This window comes from Bos indicus, chromosome 8 (assembly GCF_029378745.1).
Source record: "Bos indicus isolate NIAB-ARS_2022 breed Sahiwal x Tharparkar chromosome 8, NIAB-ARS_B.indTharparkar_mat_pri_1.0, whole genome shotgun sequence".
NCBI lineage: Eukaryota > Metazoa > Chordata > Mammalia > Artiodactyla > Bovidae > Bos > Bos indicus.
The window spans coordinates 43773089-43790883 of record NC_091767.1 but is presented as its reverse complement, the minus strand read 5'-3'; the positions used below and the strand labels follow the sequence as shown (position 1 = coordinate 43790883).

The 17795-nt window shown below is 41.0% G+C and overlaps 1 protein-coding gene across 3 annotated transcripts in view; it reads left to right on the top strand.

Annotated features, from left to right (window-relative positions):
* The window catches only part of KANK1 (KN motif and ankyrin repeat domains 1), a 215114-nt gene that overhangs the window by 137989 nt on the left and 59330 nt on the right, over positions 1–17795 (top strand). For all 3 annotated transcript variants that reach the window (XM_019966029.2, XM_070794606.1, XM_070794605.1), the window contains exon 3: positions 15937–16056. In XM_019966029.2, the coding sequence (XP_019821588.2) occupies positions 16020–16056 (37 nt within the window). In that variant the 5' untranslated portion in view covers positions 15937–16019. The remainder of the gene's footprint in view (positions 1–15936; positions 16057–17795) is intronic.

The window sequence follows — 17795 nt, the reverse complement described above, 5'->3', positions numbered from 1 at the left end:
TCCAGCCGTAACTGTGTTCTCTCAACATCATGACCCCTTCAGTCTTAGGACAGAAGTCTGGAATTTATTCTCATCTCTGTTCTGACTAATTGGTTACATACCACGCCCTGTATCATGTGGTAATCAGGCATTTCTCATCCTCAGACTTCTGGATGAAAGAATTCATTTTTTCTATAAATTTACTCTCAGAGACAGTGTTGAGTTTTATTAAATATAAATCACTCTGAGCTAAGGATGAAGAATGAACATACAATTCCATATGGAGCAACTAAAATTGCTGTATTAAATACAGACTTAGTGAAAACATATTAATTGTGTTCAGAGAGATTTTAAATACACTGACTTGAGGGTGTGTTGCTGTACTGAAAACAATAAACTTAGGTCAGCATGGAGTCCAGTTTCATTGACCCTCCCACAGAGTTTTGGTGAGAGTTTTAATTGGCACCTTTCTGCAGGGCAGCCTGACATTATCCATCAGAATGTGCAGGCTCATTCTTTTCTTCTCACAAATCCACTTCTTGGAATTGATTCACAGCAAATTATTGAATAAATACACAAAGCTGTATGTAAAAATATGTTCCTTAAAGAGTTTGTAATATGAAAAAATTAGAATCTGAATACTCAAAAATAAAGGTCAAATAAAATATAGCGTAAATATGAAAGAAGATGCTATGCAGGTATCAAAAGAAGAGATATATTAATAGGGGGGTGTGTGTGTGTGTGTGTGTGTGTGTGTGTGTGTGTGTAAGTTACTTAGTCGTCTTTGACTCTGTGACCCCATACAGTCCATGGAATTCTCTGGGCCAGAATACAGGAGTGGGTAGCTGTTCCCTTCTCAGGATATTAATCTTGGAGCCAGACGTCCTGGAATGCGAAGTCAAGTGGGACTTAGAAAGCATCACTACGAACAATGCTAGTGGAGGTGATGGAATTCCAGTTGAGCTATTCCAAATCCTAAAAGAGGATGCTGTGAAAGTGCTGCACTCAATATGCCAGCAAATTTGGAACACTCAGCAGTGGCCACAGGACTGGAAAAGGTCAGTTTTCATTCCAATCCCAAAGAAAGGCAGTGCCAAAGAATACTCAAACTACTGCACAATTGCACTCATCTCACACACTAGTAAAGTAATGCTCAAAATTCTCCAAGCCAGGCTTCAGCAATATGTGAACCGTGAACTTCCAGATGTTCAAGCTGGATTTAGAAAAGGCAGAGGAACCAGAGATCAAATTGCCAACATACACTGGATCATTGAAAAAGCAAGAGAGTTCCAGAAAAACATATATTTCTGCTTTATTGACTATGCCAAAGCCTTTGACTGTGTGGATCACTAGCAACTGTGGAAAATTCTGAAAGAGATGGGAATACCAGACCACCTGACCTGCCTCTTGAGAAATCTGTATGCAGGTCAGGAAACAACAGTTAGCACTGGACATGGAACAACAGGCTGGTTCCAAATAGGAAAAGGAGAACGTCAAGGCTGTATATTGTCACCCTGCCTATTTAACTTATACGCAGAGTACATCATGAGAAACACTGGGCTGGAAAAAGCACAAGCTGGAATCAAGACTGCTGGGAGAAATATCAATAACCTCAGTTATGCAGATGACACCACCCTTATGGTAGAAAATGAAGAGAAACTAAAAAGCCTCTTGATGAAAGTGAAAGAGGAGAGTGAAAAAGTTGGCTTAAAGCTCAACATTCAGAAAACTTAAGATCATGGCATCTGGTCCCGTCACGCCATGGCAAATAGATGGAGAAACAATGGAAACAGTGGCAGACTTTATTTCGGGGGGCTCCAAAATCACTGCAGATGGTGACTGCAGTGATGAAATTAGAAGACCTTTACTCCTTGGGAGAAAAGTTATGACCAACCTAGACAGCATATTAAAAAGCAGAGACATTACTTTGCCAACAAAGGTCCGTCTAGCAAGGCTTATGGTTTTTCCAGTAGTCATGTATGGATGTGAGAGTTGGACTATAAAGAAAGCTGAGCACCGAAGAATTAATGCTTTTGCACTGTGGTATTGGAGAAGACTCTTGAGAGTCCCTTGGACTGCAAGGAGATCCATCTAGTCAATCCTTAAGGAAATTTGTCCTGAATATTCATTGGAAGGACTGATGTTGAAGCTGGAACTCCAATACTTTGGCTACCTGATGCAAAGAGCTGACTCATTGGAAAAGACCCTGATGCTGGGAATGATTGAAAGCGGGAGGAGAAGGGGATGACAGAGGATGAGATGGTTGGATGGCATCACTGACTCAATGGACATGAGTTTGAGTAAACTCCTGGAGTTGGTGATGAACAAGGAGGCCTGGAGTGGTGCAGCCCATGGGATTGTAAAGAGTTGGATATGACTGAGCAACTGAACTGAACCTGTAAAATATGTGAATAATGTTAAAAGAAATGAAATAACATATTTGGAGAAAAATACCTAAGTACACCCATGTGTATGTGAGCACAGAGAAGAACTGGGAAACTATATAGCAAAAGGTTGATAGTAATGAAATTACAGCTGATTTCCCCCTTTCTCTCTTAAACTTTTATTGTTGGAAATTTAGTACTATTACATTGAGGAGGGGGAAGATAACTTAATTTGAAAATTGCAGAAAAAAGCAACCACTCTGGGACTGAATTGGAGGAGAAATGAGAGCCCTGCTGTTGCAGCAACCCTTTGATGTTGATTGGCAGGAGTTCTTTGGCCATTACTGTGCCAGGAGGAACTTTGGAGGCCGTGCGGGCCTGTGAGACAAGATCCCTGTCCTGCTGACCTATGCACAAGGTCCCCTACAGCCCGGCAATATCGGCCCTGGGGAGCCTCATGTGCCCCCTTGGGCCAGGATCTAGAACAGAATTACTGAAAGTCTGTCAGGTCTGGAAGTGTCTGTAGGGCTGTCCAAGTCCAGCTATGAAGAACTGGAGGTCTAGAGTGTATAAGTAACTTTCTCATAGCCCTGGGGGTATTTCCAGGCCAAGTCGAGATGAAGACACAGTTCCCAGGCTCTTTGTCTTGGGCTGCTATTTTGTTTATGCCCGAATTCTGCTATTGTGGATGAGTCCCCAGTTCTCACAAGCAGCTTTAAAGGCCAGAGGAAAAGAGGTTTCTAGGTAAGGGGATCAGTTTTTTCTTGTAACTTAGGACATTAACTTGTTAGACCTTTTGTCCAGATCTGTGTCCTGTGAAATATATGGAAATTCAGGGCTTCCTGATGTTCCTTGGGTCCCGGCCTCTTTGGGATGCCTCATAAAGCCTCAGAACCTCTCTCTTGAGCAATGTAGGTTTGCTAGAAACCATAAAACTTTGCATTTGGTTTACGGGTTCCAAAAGATCTCTGAGACTTGTCGCTTTATTGTCAATGTTATCTTGTGTTCCCGACGTTTTCAAGTAAGTTCTCTTGCATTTGAACACAGTAAGACTATGAACTGGTTTTCATACCTTTGTGTTAAACATGTTTCTTTTTTTTTTTAATTATTTTAATTGGAGACTGATTACTTTACAATATTGTGGTGGTTTTTGCCATACATTGACATGAATCAGCCATGGGTGTACATCCCGAACGCCCCTCCCACCTCCCTCCCCATCCCATCCCTCTGGGTTGTCCCAGTGCACTGGCTTTGAGTGCCCTGTTTCGTGTACTGAACTTGGACTGATGATCTATTTCACATATGGTAATATACATGTTTCATGCTATTCTCTCAAATCATCCCACCCTCGCCTTCTCCCATAGCATCCAAAAGTCTGTTCTTTATATCTGTGTCTCTTTTGCTGTCTTACATATAGGGTCATCGTTAACGATCTTTCTAAGTTCCATATATACGCATTAAACATGTTTCTTGATAGAACAACAGTCTGGAAAGAGAGAAAGAAAGGACAGGAACTAGGAAGATCCAGCCATCTCACCACATTAGCCACTTATTTTGTTTCCTGTTACTGTTGGATTGTCTTTCCAATAAAAGTGAAATTTTATGATATTTTTAAAATCTCCTACCACACTAGCATAACTGCTTTCATTCTGGCAATGCATTCTGCTCTATTCCTGTCCAGGTGAATAATTTATGATGACAACCAAAGACTGTCTTCAGTGCGTTCTTTCATGCTGTTCTTTGGAAGAGGACAGTCCCTTCCATGAGAAAGACACAGGCAGGGCCCAAGATGAGGCTAGAACTTCTCACCAAAACCTACGTGTCTGAAAAAGAGCAGGCAGTTTCCACTTACAATACTTTAGAGTTTTGAAAATAGCCTGGTGCCATGATTTTCACATCAGCTGGAGGAGTTGTTAACATGCTGACCACTGGACCCACCTGAGGACTTTCTGATTCAGTGGTCTGGGGTGGGCCCAAGGATATGTATTTCTTGTTCCCAGGTGATGCTGGCATGGCTGGTCCAGGGTCACACTTTGAGAAACAGTGACCTAGGGAGTGGGAGTCTATAAGGCAGTGTGTTTTCTAACCTTTTCTGATAATAAGAATTACTTGGATGTGTGTGAAGGATATACATTTCAACTCCATTCCAGACTCACTGAAGCAGAATCTCTGGGGAGTGTTGGGATGCTGCATTTCCAGACTTGGGGAACTACCATTGCTATCAGGTAAACACCCCGCAGATCACCAGGGGACAGTAGAATTTACCTACCATTCAGCCGCTGTTCCCCCATCCATTGCATGTTTGACCCTATGATCCCCTCAGCGCCTAGACATGTATCTGTCTGTCTTCATTCTCATTTTAAGTGGTTTTTATGCCATCTTTGTAAAACATTTTTATTTCAGGTGTTCAATAAATTGTGTAAAAGAGACACTAGAACAGCTGCCTTTTGAGAACTCTGAGGTTTTATTGAGTTCTCTTTCTGTAAAGACAGTTACAGTCTTGGTACATGCACGTGTGTGTGTGACTGTGAGTAAAGCAGGGGGCTGGAAGGAGGGTAGGAAGAAAGAAATGTGCACTTCTGTGAAGTTCCCTGGTAATACAGCTGGTCTGGGGCCACACTTTGAGAACCACTGAAATAGACCAGTGACTCAAACATAGCACATTGGCATTGCCTAAGGGAGCCTTAAAAAATACTTCTGCCTGGGCCCCAACCACAGAGTACTTAATGGATAATTATTAGCATATAATGTAATACCATATCACCACATAACTACCGGTCATGTACTTGGACCTGGATAGTAATTCCAGTGACCAACCAAGGCTATGAACCACCTGGGGGGTCCCTTGGGATACAGGGTACCCTGTTCAGAAGCATGAGGCCTGATGGGGAAAATAGGGCTAAGCCAGTGCCTCTCCCACCGCAGTGTGTACGAATCACCTGGGCTGTGTCTTACGATGCCGATTCTGATTCAGTATGTCTTCAGTGGGATCCAAGATTCTACTTTTTTAAAGAAGTCACATAGATGCTGCTGCTCTTGACCTGGGTACCACACTTGGAGTAGCAAGGGGCTTAGAAAATATTGACCAACACATGTAAATGTCCATCAATACAAACGTCATTTTTTTTTAATAGTGTAGAACAAATAAAAACACAGTTGCCGGACATTTTAAATTAAAAATAAAGCTATTGTGTCATTAGTGAACTTTTCTCTTCCCTTGACAGCTAGAAATTTTTGTTTTTGTTTCTAAACTAATGTTTGTGAGTTAACTCTGCTTTAGTGTGATAGACATATACTATCGGGTCTTTTATCCTGCAAGTCTGGATCTCATTGTTTCCTGTCTTTCTGAATTTAGGATCTTGCTCACTACCTCATTGTCTCAGACTCTGCCCAATTGGTGTTATCACCCAGAAGCCTAAGTGTTCAGTCATGCCCCAAGGCCCTCATTTCAGAAGCTGATGGCATTTGGCTCCGAAGTGCTGCCAAATTGCACACTTGGTGAGCCAGACTTCTTGGTACATGGCTTCAGTTTGTTTTTGGCTTGAGCCCAACCTTTCTGCCCTAGGTGAGGAGTGAAGCCTTTTCTCTGGCAGGTTCCATGCTCTGGTACTTTTCCTAGCGTGGTAGAGTTGAGACATTGCTGTCAGAGTCTTTTAGAAGGGGGAATGGAGATGCTCAAGAAGGAAGAGGCAGGACCTTAGATGATGAGAAAGGGTTTTAAGTCTTTGTCATGGAGTCGGCTTCCCTTAGCCTGCTGCATTTCCCAGCTGAATGTGGCAGAAGTGTTAGGTGATTGATGGCTTCTGAATTGGCACTAAAAGGAGCATCTGTGGCTTCTCCCTATTTGAAATTGGTGGGAATAACCCCAGGAGTCCACAGTTCCCATTGCTGACAAGAGGACAAAGATCTTCCTCCTGGGTGTGACCTGAGACCCGTCAGGCTGTCACCACACTGCTGTTACCCAGAGCATCTCTCAGTAGAATGGAACACCAGCAGGAAACAGGGATTCTCAGCCATTTCCCAGTTTTAAATGAAATCTCCATGGCAGATGCCAACGCCCCCACCCTGCATAAACTAGAATTTGCCCTCAAGCATGGGTAGATGAACATCAGCTAGATTTTTGCACAGTCATGAAAGCAGTCTGCTTGTCCCAGCTGGAAAGCCTGAGACAATAAAATAGCAGAGAATGTTCTGAATCTATATTAAAAAGATAAAAGCATAAATGAGATTTATTTCAGCTGAAGGATAGCAGTATTCCAGCCTTACTGGAATAGCTTGAATGGCCTGTTTAGAGCAACTTGAACTTGACTGTGAATGAGGTACAGTAGATGCTAGTGCTGTCTTTTTACATCTCCGGATTCGGTTTCTGGTTCCAGCTTTTCCCATAACCATTTTCAGTTGAAGTGCACATGTTGTATTGATAACACAGTTTAACTTTTGGGGAACTTTTGTCAGGCAGCAAATTATAAAGTACCTTCTGATCTAGGCACTTGACCTCTTTTAAGTTTCCCTTAAATAAGCTTGTATCTTCTGGGGAAAATACAAGAATATCTGGAAAGTTTCTGTGTAGCATGGCTGAACCTTTCTGCTCTAAAGATTAGAAAATAAAATTTTTTTGAAAATTAAAATCAAAGGACTGGTCTGAATAAACTGTTCCTGGAAGGTCCAGATCCAGTGTCCTTTCCCCATGATATTATAACTGAAGGAGCCCTGACCTACCTCTCATTAAAGATAATAAAAAGCCTAAGCAAACTACTTAAAAATAAGATCATTTATATTATGTTACTAATTGGCTTTAAAGTCCTCATTTAATTAAGGTCCACCCTAGCGCTAATGATTCAGGAGGTTTGGAGTGGCCTGAGACTTTGCATTTCTAAGTAGGTCCCAGAAGGTCATGCTTTGCTGCTGGTCTGGGAACCACACTTGGAGACCTACTCTTTGGAAGATAAGAATCTTAAGAATGTGTTGTGATCCCCTTTTATTTAGTCCAGGTACCCTTGAACTTGTTATTAACAATATTGATCAATTCAAAAGTAATTACAGAGACTATCACATAAAAATCCAGAAGGAATTAAAGGGAAAATATCTGCTACAGCAGTAAATAAAGAGCTGCACATTTTAAATAATTTAAATAGGTAATGAAGGAAAAGCCTTTCAAACTGTACCAAACTAATTCTCTTATATCTGTAATTGGTTTGATTCTTTAATATTTGAATAAGCAAAAGCACTGATACTTTAACTCATAATCTACCACTAGGAGAGATGCTTCCTAAGTAAGAGCAAGGCTTCACTAATATAGACTATTTATAACATCAAGGTTTAGGATTCTGCTATGGTCTGTTTTCCCTAAACCCCATTAGAGGTGAACCAATGCACTCAATAAATACCATTTCACATCCCTGCCTGTCCTGAGTCATAACATTACTTCCCTCTAAAGTAAAAAATGTGAAGGTGGTAAACTTTAAACAAACTTTAATAATTCTAATTTTCATTGGTCTACTCTTCTTCAGACTGTCTTTTACTCTTTTTTTTTTTTTTGCAGGGAAGTACCTGGTTTTAGCCTAGGTTATGAGCTGATAAATTTCCATCACAGAAAATTTCCTAGAAAGAAAATTTGCCATCATTACTTCTAAGTGTTGCGTAAGCTGTGTGATTCCCAGCAACCCAGCTGGAGCAGAGCCATGCAGGGCTCTGAGGCATCTGCAGGCTCCAAGATGGTTTTAACCCCTTCATTGGAGGCATTTCCTTACGCATACTCTTGGAAAGATGACGATGTACTTTTGTGATGTAGAGAGGATGTGGATGGGAGAGAGTCTGTCAAAGAGCTGGATATATCCACTTTTGTACCTAAAGAAGCAAATCTTAGCATGTTCAGTTCAGTTCAGTCACTCAGCATATCCGACTCTTTGCGACCCCATGAACCACAGCACACCAGGCCTCCCTGTCCATCACCAACTCCCGGAGTTTACTCAAACTCATGTCCATTGACTCGGTGATGCCCTCCAACCATCTCATCCTCTGTTGTCCCCTTCTCCTCCTGCCCCCAATCTTTCCCAGCATCAGGGTCTTTTCAAACAAGTCAGCTCTTCGCATCAGGTGGCCAAAATAGTGGAGTTTCACCTTCAGCATCAGTTCTTCCAATGAATACCCAGGACCGATTTCCCTTAGGATGGACTGGTTGGATCTCCTTGCAGTCCAAGGGACTCTCAAGAGTTCTCCAATACCACAGTTCAAAAACATCAATTCTTTGGCGCTCAGCCCTCTTTATAGTCCAACTCTCACATCGATACATGACTACTGGAAAAACCATAGCCATGACTAGACAGACCTTTGTTGACAAAGTCATGTCCTTGCTTTTTAATATGCTGTCTAGGTTGGTCATAACTTTCCTCCAAGGAGTAAGTGTCTTTTAATTTCATGGCTGCAGTCACCACTTGCAGTGATTTGGGAGCCCAAAAAGATAAAGTCACCACTTGTTTCCACTGTTTCCCCATCTATTTGCCATGAAGTGATGGGACCAGATGCCATGATCTTAGTTTTCTGAATGTTGAACTTTAAGCAACTTTTTCACTTTTCTCTTTCACTTTTAGCTCTTCTTCACTTTCTGCCATAAGGGTGGTGTCATCTGCATATCTGAGGTTATTGATATTTCTCCCAGCAGTCTTGATTCCAGCTTGTGCTTCTTCCAGCCCAGCGTTTCTCATGATGTACTCTGCATAGAAGTTAAGTAAACAGGGTGACAATATACAGCCTTGACATTCTCCTTTTCCTGTTTGGAACCAGTCTGTTGTTCCATGTCCAGTTCTAAGTGTTGCTTCCTGACCTGCATACAGATTTCTCAAGAGGCAGGTCAGGTGGTCTGGTGTTCCCATCTCTTTCAGAATTTTCCACAGTTTATTGTGATCCACACAGTCAAGGCTTTGACATAGTCAATAAAGCAGAAATAGATGTTTTTCTGGAACTCCTTTGCTTTTTCAGTGATCCAGCGGATGTTGGCAATTTGATCTCTGGTTCCTCGGCCTTTCCTAAAACCAGCTTGAACATTGGAAGTTCACGGTTCATGTGTTGCTGAAGCCTGGCTTGGAGAATTTTGAGCATTACTTTGCTAGCGTGTGAGATGAGTGCAATTGTGCAGTAGTTTGAGCATTCTTTGGCGTTGCCTTTCTTTGGGATTGGACTGAAAACTGACCTTTTCCAGTCCTGTGGCCACTGCTGAGTTTTCCAAATTTGCTGGCATATTGAGTGCAGCACTTGCACAGCATCCTCTTTTAGGGTTTGAAATAGCTCAACTGGAATTCCATTGCCTTCACTAACTTTGTTCATAGTGATGCTTCCTAAGGCCCACTTGACTTCACATTCCAGGATGTCTGGCTCTAGGTGAGTGATCACATCATCATGATTATCTGGGTTGTGAAGATCTCTTTTGTATGGTTCTTCTGTGTATTCTTGCCACTTCTTCTTAATATCTTCTACTTCTGTCAGGTCCATACCATTTCTGTCCTTTATTGAGCCCATCTCTGCATGAAATAGTCCTTTGGTATCTCTAATTTTCTTGAAGTGATCTCTAGTCTTTCCCATTCTATTGTTTTCCTCTATTTCTTTGCATTGGTCGCTGAGGAAGGCTTTCTTATCTCTCCTTGCTATTCTTTGGAACTCTGCATTCAGATGCTTATATCTTTCCTTTTATCCTTTGTTTTCGCTTCTCTTCTTTTCACAGCTATTTGTAAGCCCACCTCTAACAGCCATTTTGCTTTTTTGCATTCCTTATTCTTGGGGATGATCTTGATTCCTGTCTCCTGTACAGTGTCATGAACCTCCATCCATAGTTCATCAGGTACTCTATCAGATCTAGTCCCTTAAATCTATTTCTCACTTCCACTGTATAATCAGAAGGGATTTGATTCAGGTCATACCTGAATGGTCTAGTGGTTTTCCCCACTTTCTTCAGTTTAAGTCTGAATTTGGCAATAAGGAGTTCATGGTCTGAGCCACAGTCAGCTCCCGGTCTTATTTTTGCCGACTGTATAGAATTTCTCCATCTTCGGCTGCAAAGAATATAATCAGTCTGATTTCGGTGTTGAGCGGTGATGTCCATGTGTAGAGTCTTCTCTTGTGTTGTTGGAAGAGGGTATTTGCTACGACCAGTGCGTTCTCTTGGCAAAACTCTACTAGCCTTTGCCTTGGTTCATTTTGTACCCCAACGCCAATTTTGCCTGTTACTCCAGGTGTTTCTTGACTTCCTACTTTTGCATTCCAGTCCCCAATAATCAAAAGGACATTTTTTGGGGGTATTAGTTCTAAAAGATCTTGTAGGTCTTCATAGAATCGTTCAACTTCAGCTTCTTCATTGTTACCGGTCAGGGCATAGACTTGGATTACCGTGATATTGAATGGTTTGCCTTGGAAACAGAGATCATTCTGTCGTTTTTGAGAGTGTAGCCAAGTACTGCATTTCGGACTCTTTTGTTGACTATGATGGCTACTCCATTTCTTCTAAGGGATTTCTGCCCACAGTAGTTGATATAATGGTCATCTGAGTTAAGTTCCTTCATTCCAGTCCATCTTAGTTCACTGATTCCTAGAATGTCGATGTTAACTCTTGCCATCTCCTATTTGACCACTTCCAATTTGCCTTGATTCATGGACCTAACATTCCAGGTTCCTATGCACTATTGCTCTTTACAGCATCAGACCCTGCTTCTATCACCAGTCACATCCACAGCTGGGTGTTGTTTTTTGCTTTGGCTCCATCCCTTCATTCTTTCTGGAGTTATTTCTCCACTGATCTCCAGTAGCATATTGGGCACCTACCGACCTGGGGAGTTCCTCTTTCAGTATCCTATCTTTTTGCCTTTTCATACTGTTCATGGGGTTCTCAAGGCAAGAATACTGAAGTGGTTTGCCATTCCCTTCTCCAGTGGACCACATTCTCTCAGACCTCTCCACCATGACCCATCCTTCTTGGATGGCCCCACATGACATGGCTTAATCTCATTGAGTTAGACAAGGCTGTGGTCTGTGTGATCAGATTGGCTAGTTGTCTGTGATTGTGGTTTCAGTCTGCCCTCTGATGCCCTCTTTCAGCACTTACCATCTTACTTGGGTTTCTCTTACCTTGGATGTGGGGTATCTCTTCACGGCTTTCCAGCAAAGCCCAGCCACTGCTCCTTACCTTGGACCTGTGGTATCTCCTCGTGGCCGCCACCCCTGACCTTGGACGTGGGGTGGCTCCTCTCAGCTGCTGCTGCTGACCTTGGACATGGGGTAGCTCCTCTCGGCCGCTGCTGCTGACCTCAGACGTGGGGTAGCTCCTGTGCTGCGCCGCCACCAACATAAGATAGTTTATCTTATGTCTCTGAAATGGAAACAAAATGGTGACTGGTTCAGATTCTAGGATGGTGTAGGTCTTTAAAAGCATGTTGAAGTAATTAAAATATGCATATAGTCAATATATTGAAGAGTCTCAGATGGTAACAATGACAACATTAGGATTGTCAAATAGTAAATTGTCATTTTTTGGCCTGTTTTGTCTTTTCCAGATTTTAAGTCAAATTCTTTATATTGCTTCTGTAACTTTATAAATTATAAAACATTATGTTATAAAAGACATTCTAGAATTTGCACATCAAAATGGTTATTTCCCATTTCATAATTGTCATTTTGAGCAGCAAGTTTCTTATTCCAGTTATACTACCTTTATCCTATCCATTTTTTAAAAACTCCTACAGTTCCATTGAGAATCTCCCACCTGTTTTCAGTGGTGGGAAATTTCTTAAGCACTGAATTTTTTGAAATTGTCAAATGGCATTCATGGCAAAGTCTAATGAATCAATATTAATAATCAAGATTGATATCTTGTGGAGTCTGGAAGAGATTATGACCAATAAGTGCTAAAATATACCCTGTGTGTCAGGGTATATTGAGTATACCATGGTATATTGAGGAGGTACCTCCTCAAGCTCTTAAACATTTAATCTGAAAGAATAAAGTTTGAAATGTAATTGCTTTGAAACCAATATTACATAAAATTCTGAAACACAACTTTCTACCTAAAAGGGATTAAAACAAAGCATCCTTGCAGTAAGCATATACATCCCTTAGGTAACTCCTTGAAAGGGACTTTACGCTATGCGTGTGAGTTCTTACTTCTTAGGGCAATCATGCTCTCACTCTTAAGTCACTAATCACAAAGCATGGCATATGAGCTGTAGGTGAATTCCTTAGCTCTAAAATGTAGCTCTTTCATTTACCAGCTATGTGACCTCAGCAAATTCTAAACCTCAGGTTCCTATCTGTAAAATGTAGAGAGAGGATGTTGGTACTTCATAGGATTGTTGTAAGGTTTAATTAATGTAATAACTGTTAAGTTCTTTAAAAGTGCCTTAAAGATAACATTATTTCACCAATTTCAAGATGCACGTTTTAACACTTCTCAAATGAGGATATATCTTACAATTAATGTAATTTTTCGGAGCATTTTATTAGCATTTAATTAGCAACATCTTTTTTTACCAATGGCACTTAATGGTACACTTCAGAGTAGATGACATTTTAGATTTCAGTAACTAATGTAAGCGCTTGATCAGCACTGGTGGTCATCAGCATTGTCATCAGTGTTGTGACCATCACCATCATAATCTTGGTTGTAACCAGGGCATTGGCATTTGATTGGTTGGCAGTACTGGCTTAGAGTGCACAAGTTTCAATTTTGCTTATTTGTTTTCATTGATGTTCTTATAAAACATCAAGTGAGCTCTTTTTCATATCTGTTTCATATTAAACTAATACATCTATGAAGTTAATTCATGCATCGACATTATTTTCGGCACCATACTTGGGGAGCTGTTATTCAATGCAAATCAGTCTCTTTAAATAAACAGGCAAGAAGGCAAATTATTTTCTTTGTGGGTGTATTTTTCTAAATCCCTTCAAAGAAGTGCTTTTTCTTAGCCAGCAAAACCAAGCCACTGTTGTACTAGTTAAGATTTACTGGTTTGCAGTCTTCTCTGACAGAGAAAAGAAGCAGTTTATTGATCTGGAACAGAGAATGGATCACAGCCAAACCTTTCATTGTTTATACAATGCAGTGATATAAGAATCTGCATATCATTAAGAAGACTGAGTCCTCACAGTTTGAAGCCACCTGTCAGGCATGAACAATAACTGGGAAAGATCGATAACACAATATAAAACTTGTTTCTGCACAGATACTGCCAGGATCCACACCCAGTGACAGGAATGTCTTGTTATTTTACCAGTGATATGCCTGTGGTTCCTAATTTGAGGCTTTGTCCTTATTTTGATTTTATTGTTCAGTTTGGGGGAGGGTGGGAGAGACCAGTTTGGATCTGAGATAAAGATCTTCTGCCAGGTGAAAGATGTTCAAGAACACGAGAGGACCTTGGACCAAAGTTCATGAAGCTTGACTCTGAAGATTCTGGGCACATATCCATCCAAACACCTTGACACATACTTCATTCACCCATAACACAAGCAGCATGTTTCTTCTTGCCTTCAGTTTTCCCTCAAGAGTTTAAATGGTGGTATTTATAAGCCACTATGAAGGAAGAATACACACACGCACAAACACACACACAGGACTCGACTGAGACCAGTAGACAGTTTTAGCTATTGTTGGCTTTTAAAAGTATAATTCCTTGAATAATTCCAGAAGCTGGGCTTCTTCCTTTTGCCCTCTCATCACCCCACTCCTTCAGTTCTCCCAGTCCCCACCTTATTTTATTAACAAAGCTACATTTGTCAGACATAATGCTCACTCTTTATCCCTAAAGAGTCGGAGCTCTGACTCTGCAAGTTCAGTGCCGTGGACCTGAACCAGGGCCTATTTTCAACAGAATGTCAAGTGATGACCTCATAGTCAGAGAGATTAGAGCTGTCCTGTCCTCTTGGTGAGCTGCCAGATAGAAACTGGGGAGCAACAGGGAGCGAGGAGGCCTCCCAGTGGAAGAGTGAGAATTGAGTCTCTGCGGGCAAGCTGAGCAGTACTCAACTGTAGCTAGAAAAGCCACACAAGGGAGCATGCCTGTCAGAAGCAGCCTGTAGAAGGTCCCTCAGAGTGCACTGAGCTGCAGCTTTGAACTGTAGTGCAGACCCATTCAGACAGTGAAGAAAAGATCCCCAGCTAAGCAGTAAGGAATTCTCACCCTGTGTGATCAAAGGGGTTAGCCGATTCCCCTTTCCTTCTTTTTGTTTACTTATGTTTCTGACCTCTTATAATCTCCATGACCGTGGCTTGATAGTTGCCTTTTGCATAGCACTTTAAAATGCTTTTTTCTTTCTCCAGTTCATTTTAAAGCAAACAAAACCAAGTTGACAGGAAGTATCTAATGTCTTTTTTATAAATAATTACTATTACAAAAGTAATGAAGGAGCTAAAATCATGGGTAATTGCATCACTGAAGGGCAACCACAATGACTGTTTTGGTATATTTATTTCTAATTGTTTTAAAGAGATGTATAAGTATGTACATATGTATTTTTAACAAAATAGGTTGTGACAATAGTTTTTTTAATCAACATACTTTGAGTACTTTACTGTATTATTAACAGGTCTTAAATGACATCAATAACTGCATTAGGATACAGGATATATGGATATGTTATTATTTTAGAATTCTCCTGTTTGGAAGAGCTTATGTAGGTCTCTCAGTTACACTTTATCTCTCAGCTTGGAATTCGTTAAGCTCAATTTCTTCAGATTTTGTTGGTCTAGAGTGAGAATTTGGGCACAGTGGAAGAAATGGAATATTCCTGTCTGTACCTTTGTTGCTTTCCTTACCAATATTTTTCAAAAGGTATTTTGCAGAAGCAAAGGTTGGAGCAATGGGCTTTTTTTCTTTTTGTTTTAAATTTTGTGATTGTAATGTTTTGTAGTAATCTCAGTTAACTTTAAAGTAGAAAATCAATATAAAATAAGAAATGTGTTGCCTAACATAAACCCTGATGTTTCGAAACTGCATGTCATGCTAAGTCATTTGAAGTTTATCCAACAGAACAGAGCAGATTTTTTTTTTTTTTTTAAGACGAGGACTGCCTGGATCAGATTTATGTTTTAAAAGACTGGATCAGTGAAAAACTTGAGATCTTACAAGAGAATTCACATGAAATTAATCTTTTTTAAAAATGTGAACATTTGGTGCAACAACTGCTTTGAAATTGCAATTGAGAAAATGAAACTGTTGAAGCAAAATTTGGAAAGGAAGATAAGTTTAAAAGCAATAAATAGTTTGTGAAATGATACATATTTATATTTGGAGGACACCTTCCTCAAAAAGTCACATTTCTGGAGAACCTATTTTATCTCCCATAGAAGTATTGTGTTTAGAGACCTGCTTTCAGTCCCTGTCCATGGGTGCATCTGTGGGTGCGTCACTCTAAACATCCAGTGGCCAGATACAGGGCAGTCACCACCTTGCTCCACAGGCTGCCTCTCCCTGCGTTTCTGATTTGCTCTGTCCATAGGCAGTCATCTTTATAAACAGAAAGCTAAGACTTTGCATTTATACATATTTTTAAATGACCCATTTTGATGGGGCCCTCTTTATTGTTTCAGGTTGAATGCATTTGGGAACTTGATGCATAAAATTTGCATGAGTCCTCACTCCTTTCTGGATCTATCATTGGATTCAAGCCAGCATGGCTCACACCACGAAGGTTAACGGCTGTGCCTCAGGTAACTCCATGTTCTGGAGTGTGTGTGTATATGTGTGTGTGCATTAGTGTGTGTCTTTGCTCAGACCAAGTTGCTTCTTTTTAAATAATGGATAAATCATAATAAGTTGCCTGCTGCTAAGTCGCTTCAGTCGTGTCCGACTCTGTGCGACCCTATAGACGGCAGCCCGCCAGGCTCAGCCATCCCTGGGATTCTCCAGGCAAGAACACCGGAGTGGGTTGCCATTTCCTTCTCCAATGCATGAAAGTGAAAGGTGAAAGTGAAGTCGCTCAGTCGTGTCTGACTCTTTGCAACCCCATGGATTGCAGCCAAGCAAGAGTACTGGAGTGGGGTGCCATTGCTTTCTCCGAATAAGTTGCCTAGATAACTAGAATTTCAAAGCAGTTTCTGCCCATTAAAGTTTTTGTTGTTGTTTAATCTCTTGCAGAATCTGCTTTTATCTTTAGAGTTTTTATTTACAAAAATCAGTTAGGTAAATTATTATCTAAGGTAACTCTATTGGAGTGTTAAAAGATACATGTAAAATCCTGAATGCTAATGCAAGAATAATGTATACTTCTCTTGTGCTTCTTTATGAGGGATCAAACAATGAGAGAGGAGCTGAGTCTGAATGCTTAAAACCAGTCCTTAGTATCCATTCCCAGAGAAGGCAGTGGCAACCCACTCCAGTACTCTTGCCTGGAAAATCCCATGGATGGAGGAGCCTGCAGTCCATGGGGTCGCGAAGAGTCAGACACGACTGAGCGACTTCACTTTGACTTTTCACTTTCCTGCATTGGAGAAGGAAATGGCGACCCACTCCAGTGTTCTTGCCTGGAGAATCCCAGGGACAGAGGAGCCTAATGGGCCGCCGTCTATGGGGTTGCACAGAGTTGGACACGACTGAAGTGACTTAGCAACAGCAGTATCCACTCCCAAGCAGCTTTTGTTTGATTTTGCCCAACAGTGGGGGAGTGGGATAAAAGAAGGGTATATTCATTCTTTAACTTATCCAAAAAGAAATATACAGTAAGCTATAGATATTGTGAATCGTAAAGATTTGTATTCTGATTCTTACTTGATTATCTTAGAAGCCTATATATCTTGCATATCTATAATTTGTATTGTTTATATAAGATTTTGGAGAAATTTGTAGGACAAACACTGAGAAAAGTATGAGACTGTATATGGCAGGAGATGACAACCTCTCCAAAGTGTTACTCCAAGTGCTCATTCTTCATCTAAGTTGTCTGCCAAATAGTGGAACGTGTGAGAGCAGTAATTGTATATGTGGGAATTCTTGTGGAGCACTTGAGTGCAAGGTCCTCGTGCTGCTGTCTCTGTGCACTGGTAATGGAGAGAATGTAGGGTTGGAGTCAGGAGACCCATCTCCTACATTAACCATGAATTATGGGGCAGGACCATTTCTCCATGTGTAAAACATCAATAAGTATGTCAACCTGCAGGGCTAGAACCAATGAGAGCATCAGAAACATGCCTACAAGTGTTGTGTAAGCTGTAAAACATCAGGAGGAGAAGGAGTACACCTCTGAAATGGGCCCACTCACCCACTATGAGACTTTCTGTGTCAGCAACCCCAGCTACAAGCATCTCCTCTAACAAGATGCTACAGCTTGCCCCAGATCAAACCCAAATAAACTCAATTGCTAATTATGGAACAACTGATCTTAATCTGTTCATTCTTCTTCCTGTCCTTTCTGCTACTCGACTTCTCAGGACTTTTATAGATTCTGCTCAGG